The sequence below is a fragment of the Spermophilus citellus genome (genome assembly GCF_964194105.1).
Source record: "Spermophilus citellus genome assembly, chromosome: 12".
Classification (NCBI taxonomy): domain Eukaryota; kingdom Metazoa; phylum Chordata; class Mammalia; order Rodentia; family Sciuridae; genus Spermophilus; species Spermophilus citellus.
In genome coordinates, this window is record NC_138198.1 from 83198059 (window position 1) to 83224545 (window position 26487).

Below are 26487 nucleotides of genomic sequence, written 5' to 3' on the forward strand. Positions count from 1 at the left end.
CTGCGGTCAAGACGGAAGAGAAGAGGTCTAGTTCCGGACGCGGCGGCAGCCGCCGCCATCTGTCACCCTAACTCCGGCACCAGCAGCAAGTCGCCGCCGCCCCGCTTGTCTCCTTTGCAAAGCCTGCTTCCTGTCCTGCCACCTCTCCCCTTAGCATAGCCTGTTTCCCGTCCTGCCATCTCTCTCCTCGGCAAAACCTGCTTCCCGCCCTGCCACCTCTCTGCTCTGTTCTTGCTGCTTTCTTCCCCCAATGGATCTGGTCGAAGTAGCATCACCTGAGCCCGGGAGGGCAGCGGCCTGGGGACCCAGCAAGGTGAGTGGTGGTCGTGCTGGAGTAACCTGCCTTGGTCACCTGGGCTGGTTCTCTCGGAACGCTGAGAGAAGTCACTCAGGCAGTTAGAGGGGCGGGACCCCGACGACTTTGAGACGAGGGAACCGCAGTCGGCTCCCGGGGTGTGGTAGTGGGAAGAGACAGCGGAGGGCGGCTAGGGCTCCCGCTGGTGGCCCTGGGTGGTCTGGGCTCTGTCTTTAGTTCCCTACCTTGCCTTTGAGTCTCTGTAGCATATATTTGCGTACGATTCCCTTTACAGACACTGACACTTGAGGGGAAACGAACACGATCTTGTTTTTCACAGGCCAAGTGAGTCAGCCCAATTCATAGAAAGCTAGACAGAAAGTTGCCTTAGGAAGCTTTTTCTTAATTTGATAAGGGTGGTTATCCCAGTTCTGTGATTTCTTGTTTTGGAAGTGGTATGGAACGCGGGCAGACCCTCCCTCCTCCGACGCGGATACGGAAGTGTATACTACATACAATAAAACGGTTGTGAATTTTCAGTGTTAACGTTTAAGTTTTTTTCTGTAGAATAGCAAACTTAAACCTTTATTTCACATCTGTTTTCTGATTTTCAGGCTGCTCCTTTTGATGTTACGTTCATTAGATGGGTGAAAAGATTTGTGCCGCATTATTGAGGATTGCTTGAGAGCAAAAGCAATTCCATTGGGCTTTGTGTTCCTCAAATTAAGGTTATGAAGAAATCCAGCAATTTTAACTATATAATTGTCCTTTGCATGCTAACACAGAACATTTGTTTCATTCAAAAGGTTACCTGTTAATCTTATTGGACCTTTAGGCTTGGTCTTACTGAACATAAAAGGAGGCAAATAATTAGCTCTTAAGAAAAGTTTATTTTATAGAAGTTTTTTTTTCTTTCTTGGTGATACTGGGAATCGAACCTGGTTGTGCTTTACCACTGAGCTACATCCCCAGCCCTGTTTATTTTGAGAGGTCTTGCTAAGTTGGGCAGGCTGACCTTAAATTTGTCACCCTCCAGCATATGCCTCTTTTTTGAGTTGTGGGGTTACAAGCCAAGCCACCATGCCTGGCTTTAAAAATTCTTATACAACTTTAGGAGAAATCTAAGACATTACATTGGTAAATGTGATTAGTGGACATAAAAAAATCAATAGACAGACTAACAAATATATATACTCTATGTTAAATTCCTGCAGTTAAACATCCACAAAGCCTGGTGAAAATGTCAAATGAGACAAACTGTTCATAATAGATCCTAACATCAGAACCAGTTTTACCAAACTGATTAAGAAAATATTTCATGTCATATTGTCATTTAAATGTACATAATCAAAACCACAAAATTCCATTTTCATCATTAACAAAAAATACGCTCCTTAGGGTTTATTGATGTTATATTGGAAAGACAGGGCTTTAACAAACAAAACTATTTAAAAAGGCTAAAAGTATCACTTAACCCTTTTCTTCTCTAAACTTATAGAAAACTAGAGTGAATGGAGGAAGCAGGTAGACATTTGAGGAAGGCCTTGAAAAATGGAAGGAAGATTTAAGGCTAATAATTTTCAAGACTTTTTGGTTAGGACCTTTTAATACTCTTGAAGCCAGGTGTGGTAGTACACCCCTGTAATCCCAGGTGAGACTTAGGCAAGAGGATTACAAATTTAAAACCAGTCTGGGCCCTAGCTCTAGCTGCATCAAAATAACAAGGGCTAGAGATATAGAGGAGTGGTAGAGCACTTACCTAACATGTTCAAAGCCCTGGATTCCATCCCCAGTACCATTTTTTAAAAAAATCATTGAAGACAAAAAAAAAAAACAACCTGTTGTTTATATTAGTTATACCTATTGACATTTATCATGGCTGAAATTAAAACTGAGAAATAAACTGTTAAGTTATTTAAAAGTCACCTTAACATAAATAACATTTTTTTAAAAAGAGAGAGAAAGAGAGAGAGAATTTTTTAATATTTATTTTTTAGTTTTCGGTGGACACAACATCTTTATTTTATTTTTATGTGGTGCTGAGGATCGAACCCAGTGCCCCTCGCATGCCAGGCGAGCGCGTTACCACTTGAGCCACAACCCCAGCCCATAAATAACATTTTTATATTTAAAAACCCTTCAAGGGGAGGGGGAATAGGGGGCAGGAACGATGGTGGAACATCATTACTCTAGGTACATGTATGACTGCACGTGTGGTATGACTCTACATCTTGTACAACTAGAGAAATGAAAAGTTGTGCACACTTTGTGTACAATGAATGAAATGCATTCTGCTTTTGATGGGCTTTTGATGACTGGTTGAAGAGTTTGATTTGATTTCAAAGTGTGGAGTTGGCAGCCTTTCTGAAATCTTTACTTATTTACCTCACCCCAGGAAGTTGCTTCAGAGTGAGGTGGCCCAGCCAAGTTGGTCAGCAGAGGTACGGGAAGTGTAACTCTAGAGTGTGAGGTTCTGAGGAGCAAAGTCAGTAGGAGGGGGACCATTAGAGTGTCCAGGTGCTGTATGTTATCTCTACGTGTTTCTCTTTCTGATCCAGACTCTTAGGAGTAGGGAATCTTTGCCTCGAAGTGACCAAATTGCTGTCCATCATTTTTGCCTCCTCTGAGAAATTCTCAACTAATGTTTTAATATCTTTACAGAATTAGTTCACATATGACAAAAGACTGGAAGCCTTAGAAGTGGGTGGGCAAGGGTGGAGGAAAGGACTTCAGAATAGTAGGAATGTCAAAAGGTACCAGACCTTTGCAGCTTATGGACAGCTTGGCAGTTCCATTAACTGAGTACTGTTTCCTCGTAGCACATTATTCAGTAAGTACTTGAATGCTTCTTTATGTCCAAAACTATACTGAGCTCTGGAGATGAGAAGACTCCACCCTGCAAGGAGCCTGTGCTTCATCATGGCTGGTATATGAACCCTAATTAGCAGTGGGTCATGCAATAGAAGTGTACACAAAAGCAAGAGTCCAACTTTGTCTGGTGATGGAGATAATCTTAAAAGAGGAGGTAACATTTAATTGATGTAAACAGAGGAGAAAAACTATTGAGAGAAAAGAATGAGTGAAGGCTTGGAGGGGTGAAATATGCCATATTTGGTATATAATTAGTTAGGATCTATGAGTGTTGGGTATGGAAAAGTAAGTGAGGGCAAGTTGTGAAGGGCATTCCTTGCTGAGGAATGTGGATTTTATACTAGAGACAATAAGTGAGTTTGCTTCTCACATTCCAGGGAAGGCAATTAGGGAAGCTGCAGTAAAAGATAAAGAAATGTAGCCTCTTGAGTCCTACAACCTTGGCTCAGGTCTCATCAGACTTCCACCTACAGTCTTATCTTGAGTTATAAAGCCTGTCTTTATCTTCGTTTCCAAACCTTTAAAATGGGAAAGTTATTGTAACTACTCGGTTATGGCATGATTTAAATAATCTGTGTATGTTATATGTATTTAGCTAAGCTGCTTAAATACGGGGAATATTGAAATGCTCTCCGATATGCTACTACTATTTATTGTCAAATGTGAATGAGAATTCTGAGTTAGAAAATAAAAATATCTGCCTTTGGGAACCTGGACTTTGAACCAAAACTAGTTGGTTTTGGTTCAAGTATTTCCAGGTTAAAGAGCAGAAAGAAACCAGCAGAATCATGTAACCAAAAGATTAGCTATGTTCTGTAAATTACAGAGAGCTTCAAGTTGCCAGACCACAAAAGACTTATCAGGAGTGTACTCAATGACAGATAAACTCTGAGTCACACCAGAACTTGAGGAAGCCTCCCTGTTCTCCCTAGGTCTGGCCTTATACATAAGTCTGGATCATTTCTGCGATGGCTAATGTAGGTATGTGCTAGGGAACAGGTGTACCCCCTGAATCTCCGTGTGAGACTAAATGAAACTTGATTCTGATTCACTCAGGCATAAATATAGTTATCATTGTTTATCACCCCTAAGTACTCCACCCAAACAGCTGAGCTAAGTCAGTTCCTGAACCAAAGTGCTATGAGGCCTGTACAAGGGTCAGTTGTCCAGTTGTCTCTCAGAGCCATGCCAGAAGGCTCTTAGACTAGATAGACAGCCTGTGCTGACTAATCTTGTTTAATTAAATTTGGGGCTAATACAGATATCCTTGTATGATAAATACCATATTAGACACTTAGTAAAGAAATGAGTTTGAACTTTATCCCAAAGGCAGTGGGAAACAATAAAAAGAGATCTAGATGAGGAATCAATCAAATCTGAATTTTTTACTTTTGTTGGTGTGAAGAATGTAAGCAAGCAAGATAGCAAAAAGATTAGTTAGGAGTTAGTTGGAATTTGTGTTTCAACAAGGCTGAGACAGCTGGATACGGTGGTTACATACCTGTGGTACACACCTGTAATCCCGGCAGCTTGGGAGGCTGAGGCAGGAAGATCGCAAATTCAAAGCCAGCCTCAGCAAAAGCCAGGTGCTAAACAACTCAGTGAGACCCTGTCTCTAAATAAAATACAAGAAAGGTCTAGGGATGTGGCTCAGTGGTTAAGTGCCCCTGACTTCAAACTCCAGGACCAAAAAAAAAAGGTTGAGACACAGATGTCATTGAGGAAGGCCAACTGGCCAGTTGCTCAAGAAGAGTCTCAGAATATTATTTTGATTGTAATTATATTATTTCAAGAGTCTGTCTCTCAAATTCTGAGGTTCAAAAATATAATTTTTGTGGTTCTTGTTGGTTTTATTTTAGAAAGACTTGAGACGGGGCAGACACATTTTATACTTAGCTAAGATTTAATACTCAAATTAGAATTAAGTATAATTTCTAAGTGGGTTTTAAGTTGTGCTAGTTGGTATTGTCTATTTCTATGACAGAATCTACTTGGAAAACCAAATCATAAGCCAAAGGTTGCTCAGTAAGCAAGGAATTGGAACCAGGGGAGGAACTTGAACTCTGGTTGTTGGGATGATACCATAATAGCCTGGTGCCTCCCTCAACTATGAGAATAGGCCAGAAAGTACTTCAGGCTGGTTTTTTTTTTTTTTTGTTTTTTGTTTTTTTTTTTTTTTTTTTTTTTTGTGTGTGTGTGTATAAAATCCTTGTTTAAATTGAGCTAGGTGATATTTTTACTTTTAAGATAATTTCTTCAAATAACTAGTCTTGCATTTTGTGTTCATTTAACCAGATAATTTTCAAAAGGGACCCTTATTCTAAGTTAATTATGAGTTTTTGGTTTTTTTTAATAGTGTCCATGGGCTACCCCTCAAAACACAATATCCTGTTCTTTGGCTGATGTAATGAGTGAACAGTTGGCTAAAGAATTACAATTAGAAGAAGAAGCTGCTGCTTTTCCTGAGGTTTCGTAAGTAAAATTCACAAAATATCTATTTTATTTGGTAGCTTACTATAACAAAGTTTAGGGATTTGATTAATGATTGTCATGACAAGCAATTAAATACATTTAGAAAAGCAGTGCAGTAGAAAGAGCACAATATTGGGAATGTACTGATATTTAAATTTTGGTCCTGATTTTGTGACTGGTTTTCTGTACAGGTTCAACAACCCAAAATTTTCGATGCTCAAAAGACACTCAGAAAGTTTCATATTTTGGGGCTGGGGATGTGGCTCAAGCGGTAGCGCGCTCGCCTGGCATGCGTGCGGCCCGGGTTCGATCCTCAGCACCACATACCAACAAAGATGTTGTGTCCGCCGAGAACTAAAAAATAAATATTAAAAACTCTCTCTCTCTCTCTCTCTCTCTCTCTCTCTCTCTCTCTCTCTCTCTCCTCTCTCACTCTCTCTTAAAAAAAAAGAAAGTTTCATATTTTGGGGTATATCAAATATGAATTTTCATATTAGGGATGTTCAACTGATAAATCCTGTGCAAATATTCCAAAAAAGGAAAAATTCCAAAATCTGAAAACCTCTGTTCTCAAGCATTTGGTATAAAAGATACTCGGCTTATATGATCTTGGATAAACCACTCTTTCTCTTGAGTTTTGTTATTTCTTATTAATTTAACAGTTGAACTAGGTGAGGTGTAGTTCTGGAGTGTTTGTGGTTTTATCTTTTTATAAATTTTTATCCTTTAACTAGAACACAGAAAAAATGCATTCTGGGTTTCAGTTTGAATTTTCTAATAGACCCAATAGCATTCTCTTCTGGCTCTTTTAATCCTGGCTGGTGTTCTCATAGATATAGGCCATTGGTCTTGAGGCTGCCTGGGCAGGAGAAGGTGAAGAGAAGGTTTGATAAGAGTTCTGCCCATTGTTAAATACAATTCTAACCCTAAAAAGGCATATCTTACTGTCATAATCAACAGGCCCTGTTTGCACCAGCACATTATATTAGTTTATATCACTTTGTTTTGAATAGTGTTGCTGAAGGACCATTTATTTCTGGAGAAAACGCTGATACTTCCAGCGACCTAATGCTGGCTCAGATGCTACAGATGGAATTTGACAGAGAATATGATGCACAGCTTAGGCGTGAAGAAAAAAAATTCAATGGCGATAGCAAAGGTATTATTACCTTATTGTGACAACTCCATTGAGTGATAGAAAATGCTTATACTGTTCTAAATAAATCTTCAACTATTTTTTCCTTTTAAGTTTCCATTTCCTTTGAAAATTATCGAAAAGTGCATCCTTTTGAAGACAGTGATAGTTCCGAAGATGAGGTTGACTGGCAGGACACTCGCGATGATCCCTACATACCAGGTATCAAAGCTGTTAGTATTGGGGGGATAGAATAGTATAAAAAACTTAATTTTTCCATTGAATTATTTTGGAATCTCATTTAATGATTTACTCCATTAGATTCCAATGTTTTTCAGGCAGTGTTGAATGTAGTAATTTAGTTTCTTCTATTTTCATATATTTGGCTTATCTTAATTGCCTTTAGCAAAACCAGTTCCTACTCCCAAAAAGGGTTTTATTGGAAAAGGAAAAGATATCACCACCAAACATGATGAAGTGGTATGTGGCAGAAAGAATACAGCAAGAATGGAAAATGTAAGTTACAGAGAATACCCATCTCTGAATCAAGAGTTTTGTTTGAATGTTTTGAAAACAGGATTCTATGTAGAATATCTTAAATTTCTAAAAATCCATCTTTCTGAAGACATTTGCTGTTTAGATGGCAATGTAGCAATATCATGCAAACTCAACCACTTGAGAATACACAGTATCTCAGAATAAAACCCTATATTATTTAAAAAATTAAAATGACTTAACATTGATCCTAAAATTAAGAAATTGTTCTTATATAACATTCATTTTTCATATTATTTTTTATAAATAGCATCCCTACCCAATAAATACATAACAGTGATAACTGAGCTAGGAATGAGAGGGAGAAATACTTTTGGGTTTTTTTTCCCCTTCCAGTACTGGGGATTGAACTCATGCTATTAGGCAAGCCCCCTCCTTTCCTAATTTTTTATTTTGTGCCTGAACCACCCTTGCAAAATCAGAAATAAAATGTAATTTTTAAAAGATAACATTTTAATTTCCATAAATATTATGATTAATAGAAAATAGACCTTAGAACACAAACGCTTGTTAAGTAAATATTTTATTAAGTATATAATTTCTAGAAATATTTCATATCTGTTTTAAGAACACTGCCATCCATTAACACTTTCTGTGTTAATGACAGTGCTCTGTATCTGTGCTTTCCAGTATGGTAGCCACCATGAAGCAACTAAGGAATTGAATTTTAAGTTCAGTTTAATTAGCTCAAATTTAAATATCCAGATGTGGCAAGTGGCTATCTAATTGTGCTATGCAGCTCTACAATGCAATTGTCATAGATGGGATGGGCATAACTTGCTGTGCTAACTCAGTTCTCATAAATAATTATGATATTGATTTCTTTGGTAAGCCTTCACAATACAGTACTGTGTGCTTTGGCTGATATTAAAACGAGGTTCAAAGCATACACTGAAAGACCTTAATTTTAGGTATAATTGGGCGTTTTCTGTGTATAGAATAAGTACCTTCCTTTGGACTGTAATTTCTTTAGTAGCATTTCTCCTATTTGTGTTAGTGACTTATTTTTCAGTGTAGTACCTATGGGTTTTTTTTTTTTTTTTTTTTTAGTTGTAATTGGACACAATTTCTTCCTTCCTTCCTCCTTTCCATCCTTTCTGCCTTTCTTCCTTTCTTTCTGCTGAGAATCGAACCCAGTGCCTCACATGTGTGAGGCAAGCACTCTACCACTGAGCTACAGCCCCAGCCCTGCGTTTTGTTTTTATAGCATGAATATCTATTGAGTAGGAACTCTGTTCCAAGTAAAGACTTCTCACTGTTTTTGTTTTGTTTTTCTGTTCCCATCTAAAAATATTTAGATGCTAATTCTTCTATTTTTGTTAGTTTGCACCTGGATTTCAGGTAGGAGATGGAATTGGAATGGATTTAAAACTGTCAAACCATGTTTTCAATGCTTTAAAACAACATGCCTACTCAGAAGAACGTCGAAGTGCCCGCCTCCATGAGAAGAAGGAACATTCTACTGCAGTAAGGATCTTAGATTTTTTTTTTCCTTTAACATATTCGTATTAGAAAACTTGATGTGTGGGAGGGAAAACAAAATAAAATTTTATGTTTGATATTTTTCCACAGGATTGGTTTTTCGAATCAAAGATGTAAATATAGTCTAAATGACTTTGCCATTTGACTTTTCAAATTTAACATGATTACTAATTACTTATTCAAAACGTACATTTTAGTGGTCATAATTAATTTGGACTGTATAATTTACATTGCATCTGAATGTTCCAGGATTTTTTAAAAAAATATTTCTCTATTGATATATTTGTGACCTATTAGTCTCTAATGAATTCTTGATAATGCCTACCATCTTGATAATAAACTAATTTTGTTAAATATTTAGAAAAATAGTAGGAATATTAGAGCTTTTTAAACTGGTGATAAAAATAAGATTTTGATTTAGTATCTCAGTTTTTTTTTTTAATCTCCACTTTACTTTTTTTAGATTAAGGACAGATTATGAAAATCACAGCCAAATCTCTTGAAAAAGACCCTGGAGGCAGGAGGACCACATAGGGTGGGCCAGGCAAGGTCCTATGTGTTTGGTCCTGGCTCAGGGCTAGAAGGAAGGAGGCATTGTCTCATGGTTTCCAAAAGTGTCTCTGTTGCATAGGTTCTACACAGAAGAGCAAATGGGGCCAAGGATACCTGGTTGGGGGCCTAGCTTGGTGGAAAGTGTGTCTAAAGCTGGAATGGGGAAGTCAAAAGCCAAGGGTTTTGAAGGAGAGGGACTCTGCCTCTACCTTATGGAGAGAGATGGTGTCTGTATATTACATGCCTGTTAGGTACCCCTTGCTATCTTTGTCTCTTTGTCTATTGCTTCTCACTCCAGGGGTGTCTACTATATATTTGGATCTAACCCTAACCATAATCCTGGGAGTAGGGGAAGGAAAACATACTTATTGCTGTAATGGGGAAGGGGTGGCAGGTAGTAGAATAGTGCTGGTGCTTCCCATGTTTCAATTTGCTCTTTCAAAGAGCATCTTTGCCTCTCTTGGGGGACAAAGAGAGAGGGCACCAGTGGACAGAGAGTTCTGAGCGTCAGTTTGGTACCAGACATTACCAGAGCCAGGGCCATGTAGAACCCATGATTGTCTCTCTACCTGTCCATTTCAGTGCCCTACCTGGGAGGAGGGAGCAGAAGGGGCAGGCACAAATAATATGGTGTAGACTCCATGACTAGGCTTCCCTTAGAGAGGCCAAAAGTGTGCTCCTTTCCAGCTTTGTCCCATCTCTTCCCACTAAGTGGGAAGAAAGAACTAAGATGCTGTGAGGAGGAAGGTGATGCCCACTGTCAGGGCAAGTGTTCCTGCTTGGGGCTGGTTCTGCTGATGCTCTTGAGCTTGAGCACCTGGGAGTTACCTCCCTCAGAGTCTTTACATTGGGGCCCATAGCAAACTGGAGGAGAGTGGAGACCAGCTTCTTCCCAGAGTGTGGAGGTGCAGAAAAAACTTTGTTTTTTCTTTTTTCTTTTTCTTTCTTTTTTTTTTTTTTTTTTTTTTTAAGTAGATGGACACAATATTTTTGTTTATTTTTATGTGGTGCTGAGATGGAACTCTTAATCTTTAGATAGTTCTAGTGCAGATTGTGGGTGGGTGTGGCTGGAGGGGAGATGGGGCCTAAGTTGATTTTTCTCACTTCTGCCCTTTGTCCTCCGCTTAGAAACTCCTCTCAAAACTCCTTCCAAACTGCCCATGTTGGGCAATCTCCTTTCAGAAGCTCTCTTTCCCTTGGGACATTGGCAATTGCAGCTCTGCTGTTAGCCCTTTGAGTCCAGCCTTCAAGAAACCCTGCCCCTGAGGATGTCCCTTACAGAAACAGTGACTGCAGCACAAACTTGGGACTTTCACTAAACCTATATTAGCCTCATGGTCCTGTCTGAACTCGGACCTTGAGATCTCCAGGCCCCATGCCTCATCTTAGCTATGACTCCCCTTAGCATCTGACTTGGAATGGTTCTTTTAGCTATTCACTCTCAGAGATACTAGAGTTATATGAAATGTATCTTGATGGCACTCTTTTAAGATATACATCTAAGTAAATTAAATAATAAAGTTTTAAAAAGTAAATATGTATTTTGAATGTTAGATCTTAGAAATGGCTCAGAAAATGATTTTTTATTTGTTCTGTTCAGATGTACGTGACAGTAGAGTGTATTTTGACATACGTTCATGGAGTATAACTTAGGATCCCATTCTTGGGGTCGTGCATGATGTGGAGTTTCACTAGTTGTGTGTTCATATATGAACATGGGAAAGTTATGTTTTATTCATTCTACTGTCTTTCCTATTCCCATTCCCCTCCCTTCCCTTTATTCCCCTTTGTCTGATCCAGTGAACTTCTATTCCGCGCCCCCCACCCCCATGTGTGTTAGCATTCACATGTCAAAGAGAACATTCAGCCTTTGGGTTTGGGAACTGGCTTATTTCACTTAGCATGATAGACTCCAGTTCCATCCATTTACCCACAAATACCATAATTTCACTCTTTCTGGGTGAGTAATATTCCATTGTGTATACATACCACATTTTGTTTATCCATTCATTTGTTGAAGGGCAACTAGGTTGGTTCCATAACTTGGTTATTGTGAATTGGGCTGCTATAAACATTGATGTGGTGGCATCACTATAGTACGCTGATTTTAAGTCCTTTGAGTATAAATCGAGGAGTGGGATAATTGGGTCAAATGGTGGTTCCACACCAAACTTTCTGAGGAATCTCTATACTGATTTTCAGAGTGGTTGCACCAATTCATAGTCCCACCAGCAATGTATGAGTGAACCTTTTTCCCCAAATCCTCACCAACATTTATTGTTGCTTGTATTCTAGATAATTGCCATCAGAAAATATTTTATAATAAGTCATTTTACTTACAGTATTTTATCTTTTGCAGGAAAAAGCAGTTGATCCTAAGACACGTTTACTTATGTATAAAATGGTCAACTCTGGAATGTTGGAGACAATCACTGGCTGTATTAGTACAGGAAAGGAATCTGTTGTCTTTCATGCATATGGAGGAAGGTAAATGAACAAAATATGAAATCCTTTCTCCCCAGGATTAACAGATTTATACAAAGTCAGAGTTAACATTGCATGGCAAGTAAAATTATTTAAAAAGTATTGTAGAAAATCTAGATGATATAAAAGGTATTCATTTTGTATTTAAGAGTTTTTAAATGACTTGGTCAAGTTCTTGTCTTTAGTTTTCTTAACTATTTAATTAACTAGTCTCCCTTTCTAGATAACACATATACATGATAATATATTGAATTATAATATTAAGTTCTAAAAATGAAGAGGATAAAAGTGAATGTTGAGGCTGGGAGTGTAACTCAATGAAGTCCCTGTGTTTGATCTCTGGCACCAAAAAAAAAAAAAAGAAAGAAAGAAAGAAAAAGAAAAAGAGTTTAACATTGGAGCTTACATTTTCAAGTTATATGATCTAGAACAAGTTCCTAAACCTCATTAAAAAATTATATCTCACCTCATGGGATTTTTGTCAGGCTAAATGAGATCATGTTTGATAATATTGATATTAATTTTAGTCAGCATATATGTCCTCCTTTAAAGTTTGTTTCCCTCTTTATAAATTTCAACTGAGGATTTCCTGAGTCCAGGAAATATAAATAAATAATACAGATTATTTAAAAGTGAAAGATTACTTATGGTGGTGGATTAAAACTTGTAGAAAGGATTAAAATGAAAAGTAGTCTATTTTTCTTATCCTTGCCCAATAGCTGTTTCTCCAAAAGAAACCACTAGTAACAACAGTTTTAAGTCTATAATTTTACAGAAATTTGTATGTGTTTGTCCTTTACTTTGCATATGCAAAAAGATCATACTCTATATTCATGATCTTTTTTTAGCTAATATATATTGGACCTTTCTATATTAAAATACTAGCCTGTACCACTCTATTTTTAAGAGTGCATTCCATTACATATAAGAATATTCTTATACGTTAGTGTATCTTTGCAAATATGTCCTTAGACTAAATTACTAATAATGAAATTGCTGGTGCAAAGACTATGAATTTTTTCTTTTTCTTTTTTGGTTAAGCAGTGGAAGGCCTCACAAAATGAGGAGTATATGAATTTGTTCACTGTTTTGGCCCCTAGTTGGCTATTGTAGCAGTGGTGTTTCTTAACTTTTCTATATTAAAAAGTTAACAATTACAAAATCTTTTTTTCTTGTATACCATATCAGTGGTCAAAATCTTGAATTTGTGTTTTAATGGTAAGGCAAATTCAGTTTTCCCCATGAGCTAGCCAGATGTGCAGGTTGTGTACATTCTGAATGTCAGGAGATATTGCTAGATTGCCTTGTGAGAAGCTTGATTATTTTGCTCCTGGCAGCATGAGCCTATTTCCCTTGTTCTCATTAATGTTTAGTATTATCAACATTCATATTTTTTGTCAGTGTGAACAATGAAAAGTAACATCTTGATAGTTTGTATATTTATTTGTGATTAATACTGTACATTTTCTTCAGGTGCCTCATTGGACATTTGTTTGTTTGTTTTTTGGGGGGGGGTTGTCAACAGCTTCCTTTATCCTCTGATCATTTTCTACTATATTTAATGATATTTTGATATAATGAATATTTACTTTCCTTCTGGTGGTATTGGTATCATAATCTGTGTTTCTGCATTTAAGTTAGCAAATCTAGAAAGCATCCGGTTTTGTACAACTGAAAAATGCTTTCAAAAACATATATAATGTGCTATATGTAATGAATTGCCATAAATTTTGCAACTCAAAACAATACCCTTCCAGCAGTTCAGGAGGCTGAGGCAGGAGGATGGTGAGTTCAAGGCCAGCTTCGGCAACTTATTGAACCTCTGAGTAACTTAGTGAGACCATATATTAAAATTAAAAGGGCTGTATGTTTGGCTCAGTGGTAAAACCTCCCTGGATTCTATCTGTGTTACCCAACAATAACAACACCCATCTTCTCATAGTTCCTGCTGACAGGAAGTTCAGGCCTGGCTTATTCGGTTCTATGCTCAATTGGATTCTTTGCTTACAGTCTCACAAGGCAGTCTTAAGTGTTGGCCTGGCCATGTTACTTTCTGAAACTTGGAGTCCTCTTCCCTTGGCACCTTTTACTAGCAGTTAAAATGAGCAATGGTGGCGATTTGGACTTGGGTTGTAGTGAAAGTGAAGATATAGGAGTTCCTACTCTTGTTGGCTATCAACTGGGGCTGGCTTGCTCTTAACTCCTGGCCTTGTAGATCCTCACCATGTGACCCCCTCACAGGCCCTCATAGTTCATGTAAAAACCAGCAGGAGAATCTCTTCCTTCATTCTGCTAAGATTTCGTCTAAATGTCACCTTTGCTATATAATGTAACCTAGTCTAGGGAGTGGCTGTCCAATTCCCTCAAGGACAGGGAGTTATTATATAAGGGGTACAAAACTCGTGGGGATCAGCTTAAAATTCTTCCTTCTACAAAGCTCTTCTAGTTTCTGGCATTTTCCAGATGGCCAAGCCATTGACAGTGTTTTTTTTTTTTTTTTTTTTTTTGTTTATGGTTTTGGTGCTAAATATTTAACCCAAGGCCTGGCACATGTTAAACACATACACTACCCCTGAGTTACAGCTTCAGTCCTGTAGTCAACAATTGCTCACATAGTAAGTTGTGTTATACTTTTCAGGGAGTAAAGTATAAAACATATTCTCCACACTCTAAAGAATTTATGCCAAGGAGAGAGAACATTATAGCAGGAATGGTTATGGTCAATAAAAGGTAATTAAATAACAGAATGCCCAGTTATACAAGTGAGACCTCACTGCAGGTAATAACAACAGAACAAGATCATTGCCAGGTAGATTCAGGAAAGGCATTGCAATAAAGTTAGATCTCAACCTACATTTTAAAAATAGGCAAAACAAAACCAATGTTGAGTACAAAAAGCTATTTGTAGAATATATTTAGTATATCATCTATAGATGTTTATTCATGTGGACATTTATATACTTTTAAAGTTAGATAAGGATTGTGGTTCAGACAATAAGATTAGAAGGTACATGTGTGGAGGTACCAGGCTTATAGTAGGGTAGGGAAGGGGAGCATGGGAGGAATAGATGAATTCTAGATAGGGCAGAGGGGTTGGGAGGGAAAGGGAGGGGGCAGGGGATTAGCAAGGATGGTGGAATGTGATGGACATCATTATCCAAAGTACATGTATGAAGACATGAATTGGTGTCTTCAACCAGAGATATGAAAAATTGTGCTGTATACATGTAATAAGAATTATAATGCATTCTGCTGTCATTTATTTTTTAAAAAAATCAATTAAAAAAAAAGTTAGGCAGAGGAAGCTGGTCTTGTGGCACATGCCTAAAATACCAACTGCTTGGAATGCTATGCAGCAGGATTACTTGAGCCCAGAAGTTTGGAGCCAGTCTGGGTAACTTAGCTAGACCCTGTCTATTGAAAAAAAAGGGGGGGGGGCGTGAAAAATTTGCTAAGAAATAAGGAAGTGTTGGGTTTTTTTTTTTAATTTTTATTTTTTAACTAGGAGAATGATAAGATAAATCATATATTTAGACTCTTCTACAAATCTTCTAAAAGAAATCTCTGGGTGGGTTGTTTGTTTTTTGCTGTTGGGGATTAAACCTAGGGCCTTTTGCATGCAAGACAGACACTCTACCAACTGAGCTATATCCCCATCCCCCTTCTCTGGTATTTTTAATAGGGCCTTATGTACTATATGGTTAAACTATTCTAATGATAAAGAGTTTGTTTATCACCTCAAAATCTAGCCTTTTCTGTCTGTGATGTCTTTAGATTCTTTGTATGTCCTTAATCCCTGAAAGTCAGTCCATCCATTCACCAATAGTTAAGCAGCTACCATGTGCCAGGTCCTCTTCTAAGTTCTGAGGGTACAGCAATGAATGGTACAAGGAGGGTCCCTGCAGAGTGTGCTTCTCCAACACTCTTCCAAGACGATATTAAATAAAAAATTTCAGTTATGTGCGATGTCATAGTGACTGTTATAGTGATTCATTGACTGAATTTGATTAGTAGAATAAGAAAGTCTTCTTTGAGAAGTGACACTTGAATGACACATCTAGGCTACCTCAAAGGTCAGGTTGAAGGACAATCTAGACTAGAGAACAGCTAGTGCTTAATGCTTTCAGACAGGTACAAACTTAGGGTTTTTGAGATAAAGTCCGAAAGCCAGAATGGCTGGAGCACAGTATATGCAGAGGAGAGATGAGGCTGGAGAATTTGGCAGGATTTGGTATAGGCAGGATTGTGAACCAGGGCAATAATCTGCTGTTCATTTAACTGCAATGGGAACCAAAACTGATTTTATCTTTGAAAGATGACTCAGGCTACTATGAGGAAAGAGCATTATAGTAAAAAGTAATTGTAGCAGTTGAAATGAGCAATGGTGGTGGTTTGGACTCTGGGTAATAGTGAAAGTGAAGATACAGGAGACAGCTGTTGGTGTGTGTTTTGAAGGCAGAATAAAAAGTTTGTACCCTTTGGACATGGGAGGTCTCTTGGCTTGAACATCTAATTGTGTACTATTTACTGAGGCAAGACCCTAGGGAAGTGTAAGTTAAGGTAGCAATCATCAAGAGTTTTTGTTTTGGACATGTAAAGTTGAAGATGCTTGCTAGACTTCCAACCAAATGTTGTCAAATTGGCATTGGATAAATGAACCTGAAGTTCTAGAGGAACTAAGGACTGGGATGGAAATGTGGGTTTTATACATACAGAGATGATATTTAAAGCTATGGGCTATATACAATTGCCCAGAAGGAGAAGTGGGGTTTTTTAGAATCATTTGGAGGATGCTGACCTTATAAGGCTAAGTGGAGGAGGACAAGGAATCAACCAGGAGAATAAGGTACAGATGAAGGTTGGTAGTTTGATTCAGATTGTTCTCTGGAAATACATTCCTTTCACTTCAGATTAATATCCCTTCAGATATTTAAAGGTAAATACTGCTCTCGTTTCATCCACCTCCTCTTATCCCCACTGCCACCACCATGACTTGGGCCCTTTCAGCAGCTCATAGTTGGAGTATGTCACAAGTCAGCCCCACGCTCAAGCTTCTCCCCGCTCCCTCCCATCCTGATATTCTGGTTGCTTGATTGTGCATCTTTGAGGGTATCGTGCTCAGGAGCCCTCAGGATTCCTCACTGCCTTTGGGGATATGACTAGGCTGTTCATAGATCTGTCTTCCCCGCATCCCTTCAGCTCAGCTTCTTTCACTCCTCTCCAGCCTAGTCTTAACTACAATGTTTAATATTCCTCAGATATATCCTAAGGCTTCTACCTCTGCTTTTGCTAATATCGTCAAGTCATACCTGTTGTCCTGGTTCGTTTCAGTGCCATTTGTGCCATGAAGCCTTGCTGCCCTTTCCAATCCAAAGAGACCTGTCCATTCACGTGCTTCTTTGATTCTCTCCTGCCCTCCTTGCATACTTACAGGACAGGGACTCCTTCACACACCTTTATATCTGCTAGGAATGAAAGTTATTTTTTGAAAACCACTCTTTGTGTTGCTCCTATTGAATTTTGCCCCTAAGCCATTTCAAGTAGACTGTGTCCCATTTTAAAGTGCATATCTTTTCATTGCTTCTCAAGTTTGATTCCTTGGTCAATCAGGGACATTAAATGAAGAATATTTTATAGTGGACTGTTCAAAACTGACTGACAATTTATTTGAAAGAAAACCAGCCAGGTACAGTGGCATGCTTCTGTAGTCCTGGCCCCTTGAGAGGCTGAGGCAGGAGGATTGCTTGAGGAAAGCCTGGGCAACATAGCAAGACGTGGTCTCAAACAAAAATAAAAATCCCAAAACCCAAGTTTCTTAAGTTCTGACTTGAAGGCTTTAATAAATAAATAAATAAAAATTTGACCTTCTCAGAGAAGGTAGATCTACTTTAGTGTTATAGAATTTTTATTTTGTAATTGTTTCACTTGTGAACTGATAACTTGTACTGATTTAACTTTTCTTCTCCACTTAGCATGGAAGATGAAAAGGAAGATGGTAAAGCTATACCTACAGAATGTGCCATCAAGGTATTTAAAACAACCCTTAATGAGTTTAAGAATCGTGACAAATATATTAAAGATGATTTCAGGTTTAAAGATCGCTTCAGTAAACTAAATCCACGTAAGATCATCCGCATGTGGGCAGAAAAAGAAATGCACAATCTCACAAGGTAAAGAAAATCATTGTGCTAGAAGTAACCTTGGGTAATTGCCTTTTAGTGTGAGGACTACTAGCCAGGCAAAACGTCCATGCTTTCTCTTATATTCATTTATAGAAATAATGAAAAGCCTTGAAATTCTAGTGCTTCTGAGGTTATATTTCTATGTATATAACCGGAATTCATACTTTCAGGATAAAAAAGTCACTTTTCTTTCTCCAGTGACATTTGAGGAAAATATTCTGCCTAGACATTTTATCACATTTGAATTGTCTTTGAATTATAAACTGTCTAGCTTCCTGTTAGGCTTAGTACAAATAATGATTTCCCTTTTTGTTTGGGAAAATGTTGTTTATTATTCTAATTTGTTAATTTGATGGGGTTAGGATCTTAACCAATCAAATTGATTTTCCTTTCATTTATTAGACTTAGTTCTCAATTTCTAAGCAGTTTATTTTCTATCAAGGAATTTTTTTCATTCAAACAAGAAATTAAGTTCCCCATTAAATATTTTCCCATTAATTAAATCTTCCTATTAATCTATAGAAAACTTAATTTGGGTTCTTTTCTAAAGATGTTTGGTTTCAAAAGCAATTATCCACATTTACTAGTTGCAGAATTCTTCTACTTACAGTTTTCAAGTTGAATAAATATCTTAGGTGGTTTTGCTGCCTCTCTGATCCCATTTCTATACAGCTAAGCTCTCATCCCTGCATTTCTCACTGTGTCAGCAGCTATCATAATCTTTAGTGTGAATTCAAATACCTTTTGTGACGTGAAACTTGACCATCTCTATAACTTCACAGATTGCCCTTCCCTGTCCTCACAAATCCAGCTATGTTGACTAATCTGCATTCCCCAAATGGACTGTGCTCTTGAATGTCTCTGTGCATTTTCTCATAGTGTCTTAATTTGGTCTTCTTGCTCCCCTTCTCTTTTAAAAAGCTCCTGTAGTGCCTGCTCACATCTTTGCCAACATTATGTATCACACTTCCCTCTATTAACCTCCTCATGTGGCTGTTACTTCCACCACTCCATGGGTTTCCTATGGACAGAGGCTCTCTCTTAGTGTTTTTGTGTTCCCATGTTGCTAGGGTGGGACATAGTGCCACCTCATTGCAGGCCTGTGTTAGGTATTTGTTAAATAAATGACATACTTTCTCCTTTTGATCTTTGCATTCTTAATTATTTCTTTCTGTGTAGAATGCAGAGAGCGGGAATTCCTTGTCCAACAGTTGTACTGCTCAAGAAACACATTTTAGTTATGTCTTTTATTGGCCATGATCAAGTTCCAGCCCCTAAATTAAAAGAAGTAAAGCTCAGTAGTGAAGAAATGAAAGATGCCTACTATCAAACTCTTCATGTAAGTTGTGTCTTTAAAAGCACTCACATACTGCTGACCTTCTCTCTCAGAGCGGGGATCCCCTTTACCACTGTGCTGTATCCTTAGCTCCTTTTATTTTTTGAGACAGGTTCTCACTAAGTTGCTTAGGGCCTTGCCACGGTTGGCCTTGAACTTAGAATCCTCCTGCCTCAACCTTCCGAGTTGCTGGGATTATAGGCATGTGCCACCATGTCCGGCTTCACACACTGACTTTTAAAAACATTTTTCCTAGCCGAGTGTACTGGTATACCCCTGTAGTTTCAGCTAGTTGGGAAATTGAGGCAGAAGGATCACTTTTGAGTCCAGGAATTGGAAGCTAACCTGGGCAACATAGGAACCCCCATACCAAAAGAAAAAAGAAATCGTTCTCTGAATTAAAAAAAAAAAAAAAAAACTTCTTCAAACAGTATTATTTAAAGGTGATATTAAGGGCAAACTACAGTTTGTAAAGGAATGTTAACATCAAAGAGTTATTTTTACACTGATATTTGGTATCTTGAGTAGTTCTAGAAAACTTAAGAGACTCGTGGAGCAAGAGATAGCTTCATTGTTGACATTAGTGATATACAGCATGAAGCTGTTTTTCACAAAACTACCTTAATATTCATGTTACTAGACTTAGTAGGTAAAGTGCCTCCTTAGTATGTATGTCTTTTTGAGAGTTCTGGCTCCAACAGTGAAGGAGGGACCTGTGGGTATGGCTGGGAAATAAGAAGTTGAATTGGTCTCACTATAAGAAAGTGATGATGAAAATTGAAGGTAGTAGGGAATGCAGGCACATGTCAAAACTCTTAAGGGAGTTAGTCATACTTGGGAAAGTTGAGGCCTTTTACCTTAAGAAAATGCTTCTATACTGTAGTGATTCCTCTGTTTTTCTAATTGCACACTGGCAAAACTTATGTGCCTTTTGCGTAGTCTTTGTATGGAGACATCATGTCATGCAGCAATTGATCTGAATATGAAAGTGTTAATTGAAAATAATTTGTGAAGGTGTACTAGAAAGATGAGCCACCTTTCCCTGCCTCCAGTAAGAGAAGAGTGAAAAGAAAATCAAGCCATTTTTCTGGATTCTTTGGGACATGGAGTGGTTGGTGATTAAATTGATGATAAACCTTTGTTATTTAATTTTATTTAGGCTAGAAAACAAATATATAATGTTGGGTTCTACTATAAGGCTAGGAATCACTATCAATAATGAATATACTGTGCTACTTAATTTAAAAGAGTATCTCTTTTCTAACATGTTTGGAAGGAAATTACCTTTCCTGTTTGTACTCATAGAGGGATATTTGTCCTTTTATAAAGGGAAGTAGCTTCCCTTATTCCCCTGATTATTGACTGCAGACACAACTGCCATCTTACCTACGTGAGAATCCAAATCTGACCTTTGGTCTCCTGATCTTGCTATCCCAAGGGCGAGGAAATAACAAGTTACTCTCCATTGTTTCACTGTTTCTTCTTTTTTTTTTTTAATGTATTCTTTTTAATGAGAGAGAGAGAGAGAGAGAATTTTTTTCAATATTTATTTTTTAATTCTCGGTAGACACACATCTTTATTTGTATGTGGTGCTGAGGATCGAACCCGGGCCGCACGCATGCCAGGCGAGCATGCCACCGCTTGAGCCACATCCCCAGCCCTGTTTCACTGTTTTTTCACTATCTAAATGACAGCAAAATTCTAGTCCTAGATTACACAAAGTAAAAAGGAAATAAGTTTTTTGGACTAGGACTGTAATTCAGTTGTAGATCATTTACCTGGCATGGGCATAGCCTTGGGTTTGATCCCCAGCATCACAAGGAAAAAAGAAAATAAGTTTTATAACATTGTTTTGTTTTTCTGGAAGATATTGGTTGCTGTACACATTTTAACTATGTAGATAAATCAGAATTAGTTTTCTAAATGTTTGCCTTTCTTCCCCCAGTTGATGCAGAAGTTATATAATGAATGCACACTTGTACATGCCGACCTCAGCGAGTATAACATGCTGTGGCATGCTGGAAAGGTGAGGAGAACATTGTGTTAAAGTTCAGATTTAATTACCTGGTGTAAATTATTAAATGTAAATACATCAGTGTGCTCTCTATTTAAATAGGTCTGGTTGATTGATGTCAGTCAGTCTGTAGAACCAACCCATCCTCACGGCCTGGAGTTCTTGTTCCGTGACTGTAGGAATATTTCACAGGTAGGTGTGTAACCAGTGTGTCTTTTTTTGTAGATTGTAACAGATTTAAATATTTTTACTACTCAGATAAGTAAGTGATGGCCATATTCTTAGAAATTGAAGGAAGGGATATTGGCTGCCTTTAAAATATGAATATAAAGATCAGGGCTAGGGTAGCTCAGTGGTAGAGCACTTGGCTTAGAATGTGTGAGTCACTGCATGTGTCTCAGCACTGCATATAAATAAAATAAAAGTCCATTGACAACTAAAAGAAAAACATTTTTAAAATCAATTTATCAGATTTGATTTTCAGCAAATTTTGATTCTGTGCCTCACATTTGAGCAAAATTTCCAAGAGATAAGTTTTGGTTTTGGCTCTTACTATTCAAGCAGTTGAGTAGACATTTAATGTGTGCATCACACTTAAAAAGAAGCTGACATACAGTGAGAGTCTGCATACTTACTGCCATTACTGTTACCATGAAAAGGAGAACAGTCTCCTTAGTAGGGCAGTGTATGGTCACTATCACTGCAAAGCAAAGTAAAAGGATTGGAAGGAAGTCCAAAGTTGGGTCACGGTTATTTGCCATTTCTAAGGGATATGAGTTGTTAGCAACAGGTTTAGATAGGAATGATCTTTCTAAAGGACAGAATAACTTCATTTTGGAAACGACCTCTGAGCCTGCTTGAAATTTTTAATTCAGGAGATTTAGTGCATGTTATTATATCTACACATTCAAAGCAGTGCCAAACAATTTTATATAGACCATTTTTATAGCTGAAGAAGATGCACTGTGACAAACAAAATCTAAGAGGTGAAATGAATATGTAGAGGACGAAATCAAGGAGAACTGAGTATAGTTAAACTTAAAGTGGGAATATCAGTGTCTGAAATGTGACTCAGTGATGGAGCGCTCACCTAGCGTGGGCGGGACCCGGGTTCGATCCTCAGCACCACATAAAAATAAAGGCATTGTGTTGTGTCCATCTACACCTAAAATAAATAAAAAATTTTTTTTTCTTTTAAGAATTCAGTGGTGCCTTACAAGTATACTGTTTCGTTTATAAGAGAATCGTGTGTTTACTGATGTTCTTACATTTTGTTACTAGTTTTTCCAGAAAGGAGGAGTAAAGGAAGCCCTTAATGAACGGGAACTCTTCAATGCCGTTTCAGGCTTGAATATCTCAGCAGACAATGAAGCTGATTTCTTAGCAGAGGTAAGTGATTACATTTCTTTTTCCTTGCTGGTGATGAAAAGATGCATAGAGGGGATACCAGAAACCCAGAGCTAATTTTATGCTCTCCTCCTTCAAAACAAAATTGAGACTTTTTTCCTGTTGAGATGTTATTCTCAGTCTTTTTCAGGCCTAAAACTTAGCATAAACATACAGCAAAATACTTCTTCAAGGAGTTCAGTTTTGTTTAAGATGAACAAGTATTTCTAGTTTAGGCCTATTTTCTGTACTTTGAGAATGAGGAAATTGGTGCACATTCTATTAAGAGCAGGTACCAGTAACACATAGTACCTGCTCTTAATAGAACACCAGAAGTTAGATGTCATCATCCCTGGAAATATTCTTTTATTAAAGTATCAGTTACCAGCCAGGTGCTTTGGTGCACACCTGTAGTCCCAGTGGCTCAGGAGGCTGAGGCAGGAAGATTGCAAGTTCAAAGCCAGCCTTAGCAATTTTTTTAGCAAGGTCCTAAGCAACTTATCAAGACCCTGTCTTAAAATAATAAAAAATAAGAAAAAAAGAAAAAGGGGCTGGGGATATGGCTCAGTGGTTAAGTACCCCTGGCTTCAATCCCTGGTACAAATATATATATTATATGTATATATATATAATATTGTATATAATATATGTGATATGATATATTGTAATATAAATATTAAATGTAAAATATATATGCTATACATATAGTGTGTATATGTGTAATCAGTCACTGAAGCAGGTAAGCAAACAGAACTCCTTTTAGAAGATTGCTCAGAATTGAACCAAAACTAAAAAGTGAAACAGTAGCTAATGATTCTCAACATTTTACCAAAGCAGAGAACGATTACACAGTCTGCTCCAGAACTCCCTAGTATGACTTGAATTTGGCCACTCTCTGCTGGAGCCTATGGCTACAAGAGGAGTGCCAGAAAGATGGTGAATTGCGGCATACTAGCACAAGATAATAGCTCAGTAAGTAGGTGTTAGTGTTTACAAATGTTGAAAATTCCTTTTTCTGTTTCTGAAAAGCTTTATGGAGTGCACAATAAGACCTATCATATTCCAGTTACTAGCTTCATAAATATATGCAGTATTGACCCTGGGAGTGTAGTCAAGTAAAAACATATCTGTATATGTACCTACATGTGTACGCGTGCGCGCGCGCACACACACACACACAGTAATTCTAATTCAAGGCCAGCATCAATAGGAATGACTCAATATTAAGAGAGTGAAAATACTGCCTTCATCTAAAGGATTTCTGCCAAGTAGGAATTTGACAAATGGAATTCATTGTATTGATTTTGTAGATAGAAGCTTTGGAGAAAATGAATGAGGATCATGTTCAGAAGAATGGAAGGAAAGCTGCTTCATTTTTGAAAGATGATGGAGACCCGCCAGTGCTATATGATGAATAGTACCTGCGCCCACTGCTTTCTTTGTCAACACAGTGGTGATTGTCGGCTGTAATAGCTAATGAAGTTGTGGGTGACTTGACGTACCAAAACAAGGAGGGGTGAACAATGGTGCTTCTGTGCTTTCCCCGTTGTAACCCATGTGCCAGATGTGTGGAATTTTTAGCTAAGCATTGAGAGAATAAAATGTCACTACCTCTCATCTTATGAACAGGATAATATAATTCTTTAACAGCTGTAGATCATCTAGTTGAAGGAAACTGAATTTTACATGACTCATGATATAAAATGTTTTGATGAGAAATTTTAAAACTAGGTAACATTTCTAAATATGGGAAGGAAAGGACAGATTGTTTACAAGGGAGGTTTTGTGACCACACCTTTGCGATATTCACCTTCCTGTTTTGTGTTGCATTTTTGCTCAATTATTTTATCAGCCTAAAATTAGCCTTCCTCAATTCTTCTTCCAGATTTTGATCATGATTCTAAAAGAAAGTGTCTTCTGCTTAGTGGGTATTACAAATGGAGATTACAAATGGCCTATTCCTACTAGCCATTCTGGTTTCAGAATGGCTAGTAGGAATAGGCATGAGCAATGTAGTTTTTATTGGTACATCTTGAAAATGAACAGAATGCTACTTTTCCCATGCTCATAATCAAGAAAAGCATCATAGGTTTCTAAAAGAGACAAATATGTGAGAACTTCTTCATCAACCAAAATTTTAAATTTAATTTTCAACTTTTCTACATTTAGGTTAAAAGGTTGGGATATAACTCACAGCATGGCTGCTCTACATTTATAATGAAGATGTAAATTATTTAGAGGGACAGAATATAAGACTTAACTATACTTGCTATATTTTAATGAAATCGATGAAATTCAGATTACATTTCATTAAAACCATATACTTATTGATTATTGATTAATTTTGAGAAAAATAACTAGAGATATTAAAGGATGAAAAATATGTATAAAGTAAGCCAGATACCAAACAAACCAACTAATTTGAGCTGCCTATTAAAACACTTTTAATAGTTTTTAGCAATGGCTACACACTGCCTTTTTTTTTTTTTAAGAGAAAAGCAATCACAGTACTGGAAAAGTACATTGGCTTTGTTAGGACTGAAATTTATTAATTACAACATAATCATTCCTCCAATTACTGAAGTTATACTGGAACTAGTAAAGACCCAAACTTTCGGTCCGGTAGTAGAAAGTAAAAATCTAAACATTATTTACATTTAGAAGCTTTTCTTTTAACATTATTTTAAAATGCCAAATATGTTCTTTCTAGAAAAATATTTATTTTTGTTTCTGTTATATAGCTTTTAATTGCATTTCAGAGAAGTGTGATTTGGGGTAGGCTCATATTTCTGAAATGTTTACTACTCTGAAATAAAGATTTAGATCACTGGCAATTATTGGCTTTACAGAAATTTCAGAGAACTAATTTTTGAAATAATCATTTAAAACTTTGTTTTCTGACATACTGTTTGACAAAAAGCAGCAAACCATTGCTTGGAGTGTGCTGTGAACATGCCTTTTAAGAAATTAAAAATGCAGAGATCATTTTAGAATTGTTTTTTTGTGTGGTTTCTTCCCGTTCCTTCTATTAACTTATATCCTGGCACCAAATTACTATTTTTATATACAATTCAAGAATACTGTTTTAAGTAAAAATTTTCCCCTTCAACTCATATTTTAATTTTACTTTCAACTGGTCTACTTTATATTACAAATAGGATTTCCCCTCCCTCTTATGGATCAGAGAGTAAATATTTCACATAGTGGAAAATGTTGGTTTTACTATAAAATTCAATACAAAAAATACACATAAATATATATAAAAATGGAAGTAGGGATATTTTACCTCACCATTAATGGAAGTGGATATAAATAGGTATAAAATAAGTTATCAACAAGGATGACTGTAAAGAATTTTTATTTCAATAAAATAATTCATTGACAGTTTCTTTTATAATTAAAAAAAAGATTTTTTTCTGCTTACCAAAAATAATGCAAATTGACTTGAATTTAAATATTACAGAAATTTAGAAATGTTAAAAAATCCCTTGATTTCCAAAATCTACTGTTAATAGTTTGGCATACATCCCTGCCAATTTATTTTTTACCCTCAGCATGTTATTTTCTCTTTATAAAAACTCTTCAAGCAAAAATTGGGATGAAGCTGATGGGGAAATGTTGAACAGCGTGGATGCCCTTAGGAAGATGGAGGAGCCAGAGGTCCTGAGATGTGGTCAAGGGGATGCATTTCTTACTGCTCACTCAGGCTCTGACCATCACAA

General features: G+C 37.2%; 1 protein-coding gene across 3 annotated transcripts; it reads left to right on the forward strand.

Annotated features, from left to right (window-relative positions):
- Positions 1-25419, forward strand: RIOK3 (RIO kinase 3). Of its 3 annotated transcripts, XM_081262712.1 has the most exons (13): positions 1-313; positions 5523-5638; positions 6652-6797; positions 6888-6995; positions 7180-7289; positions 8652-8795; positions 11722-11849; positions 17819-18016; positions 19208-19367; positions 21311-21391; positions 21482-21571; positions 22661-22768; positions 24076-25419. In XM_081262712.1, exons 1-13 carry the CDS (start codon positions 251-253, stop codon positions 24181-24183), a joined length of 1560 nt encoding a protein of 519 aa, XP_081118838.1. In that variant the 5' UTR covers positions 1-250; the 3' UTR covers positions 24184-25419. The 3 variants fall into 3 exon arrangements, with proteins under 3 accessions (XP_081118838.1, XP_081118840.1, XP_081118839.1); XM_081262714.1 differs by lacking the exon at positions 19208-19367 and having other exon boundaries at positions 17819-17873; XM_081262713.1 differs by lacking the exons at positions 22661-22768; positions 24076-25419 and having other exon boundaries at positions 2-313; positions 21462-21506.
- Positions 25420-26487: the final 1068 nt, after the last annotated feature.

Coding starts and splice junctions, on each gene's coding strand:
- RIOK3 (XM_081262712.1), top strand. CDS start 251: ATGGATCTGGTCGAAGTAGCATCACCTGAGCCCGGGAGGGCAGCGGCC. Junction 8,796..11,721: donor AGAAGGAACATTCTACTGCA/GTAAGGATCTTA, acceptor TATCTTTTGCAG/GAAAAAGCAGTTGATCCTAA. Junction 22,769..24,075: donor AAGCTGATTTCTTAGCAGAG/GTAAGTGATTAC, acceptor TTGATTTTGTAG/ATAGAAGCTTTGGAGAAAAT.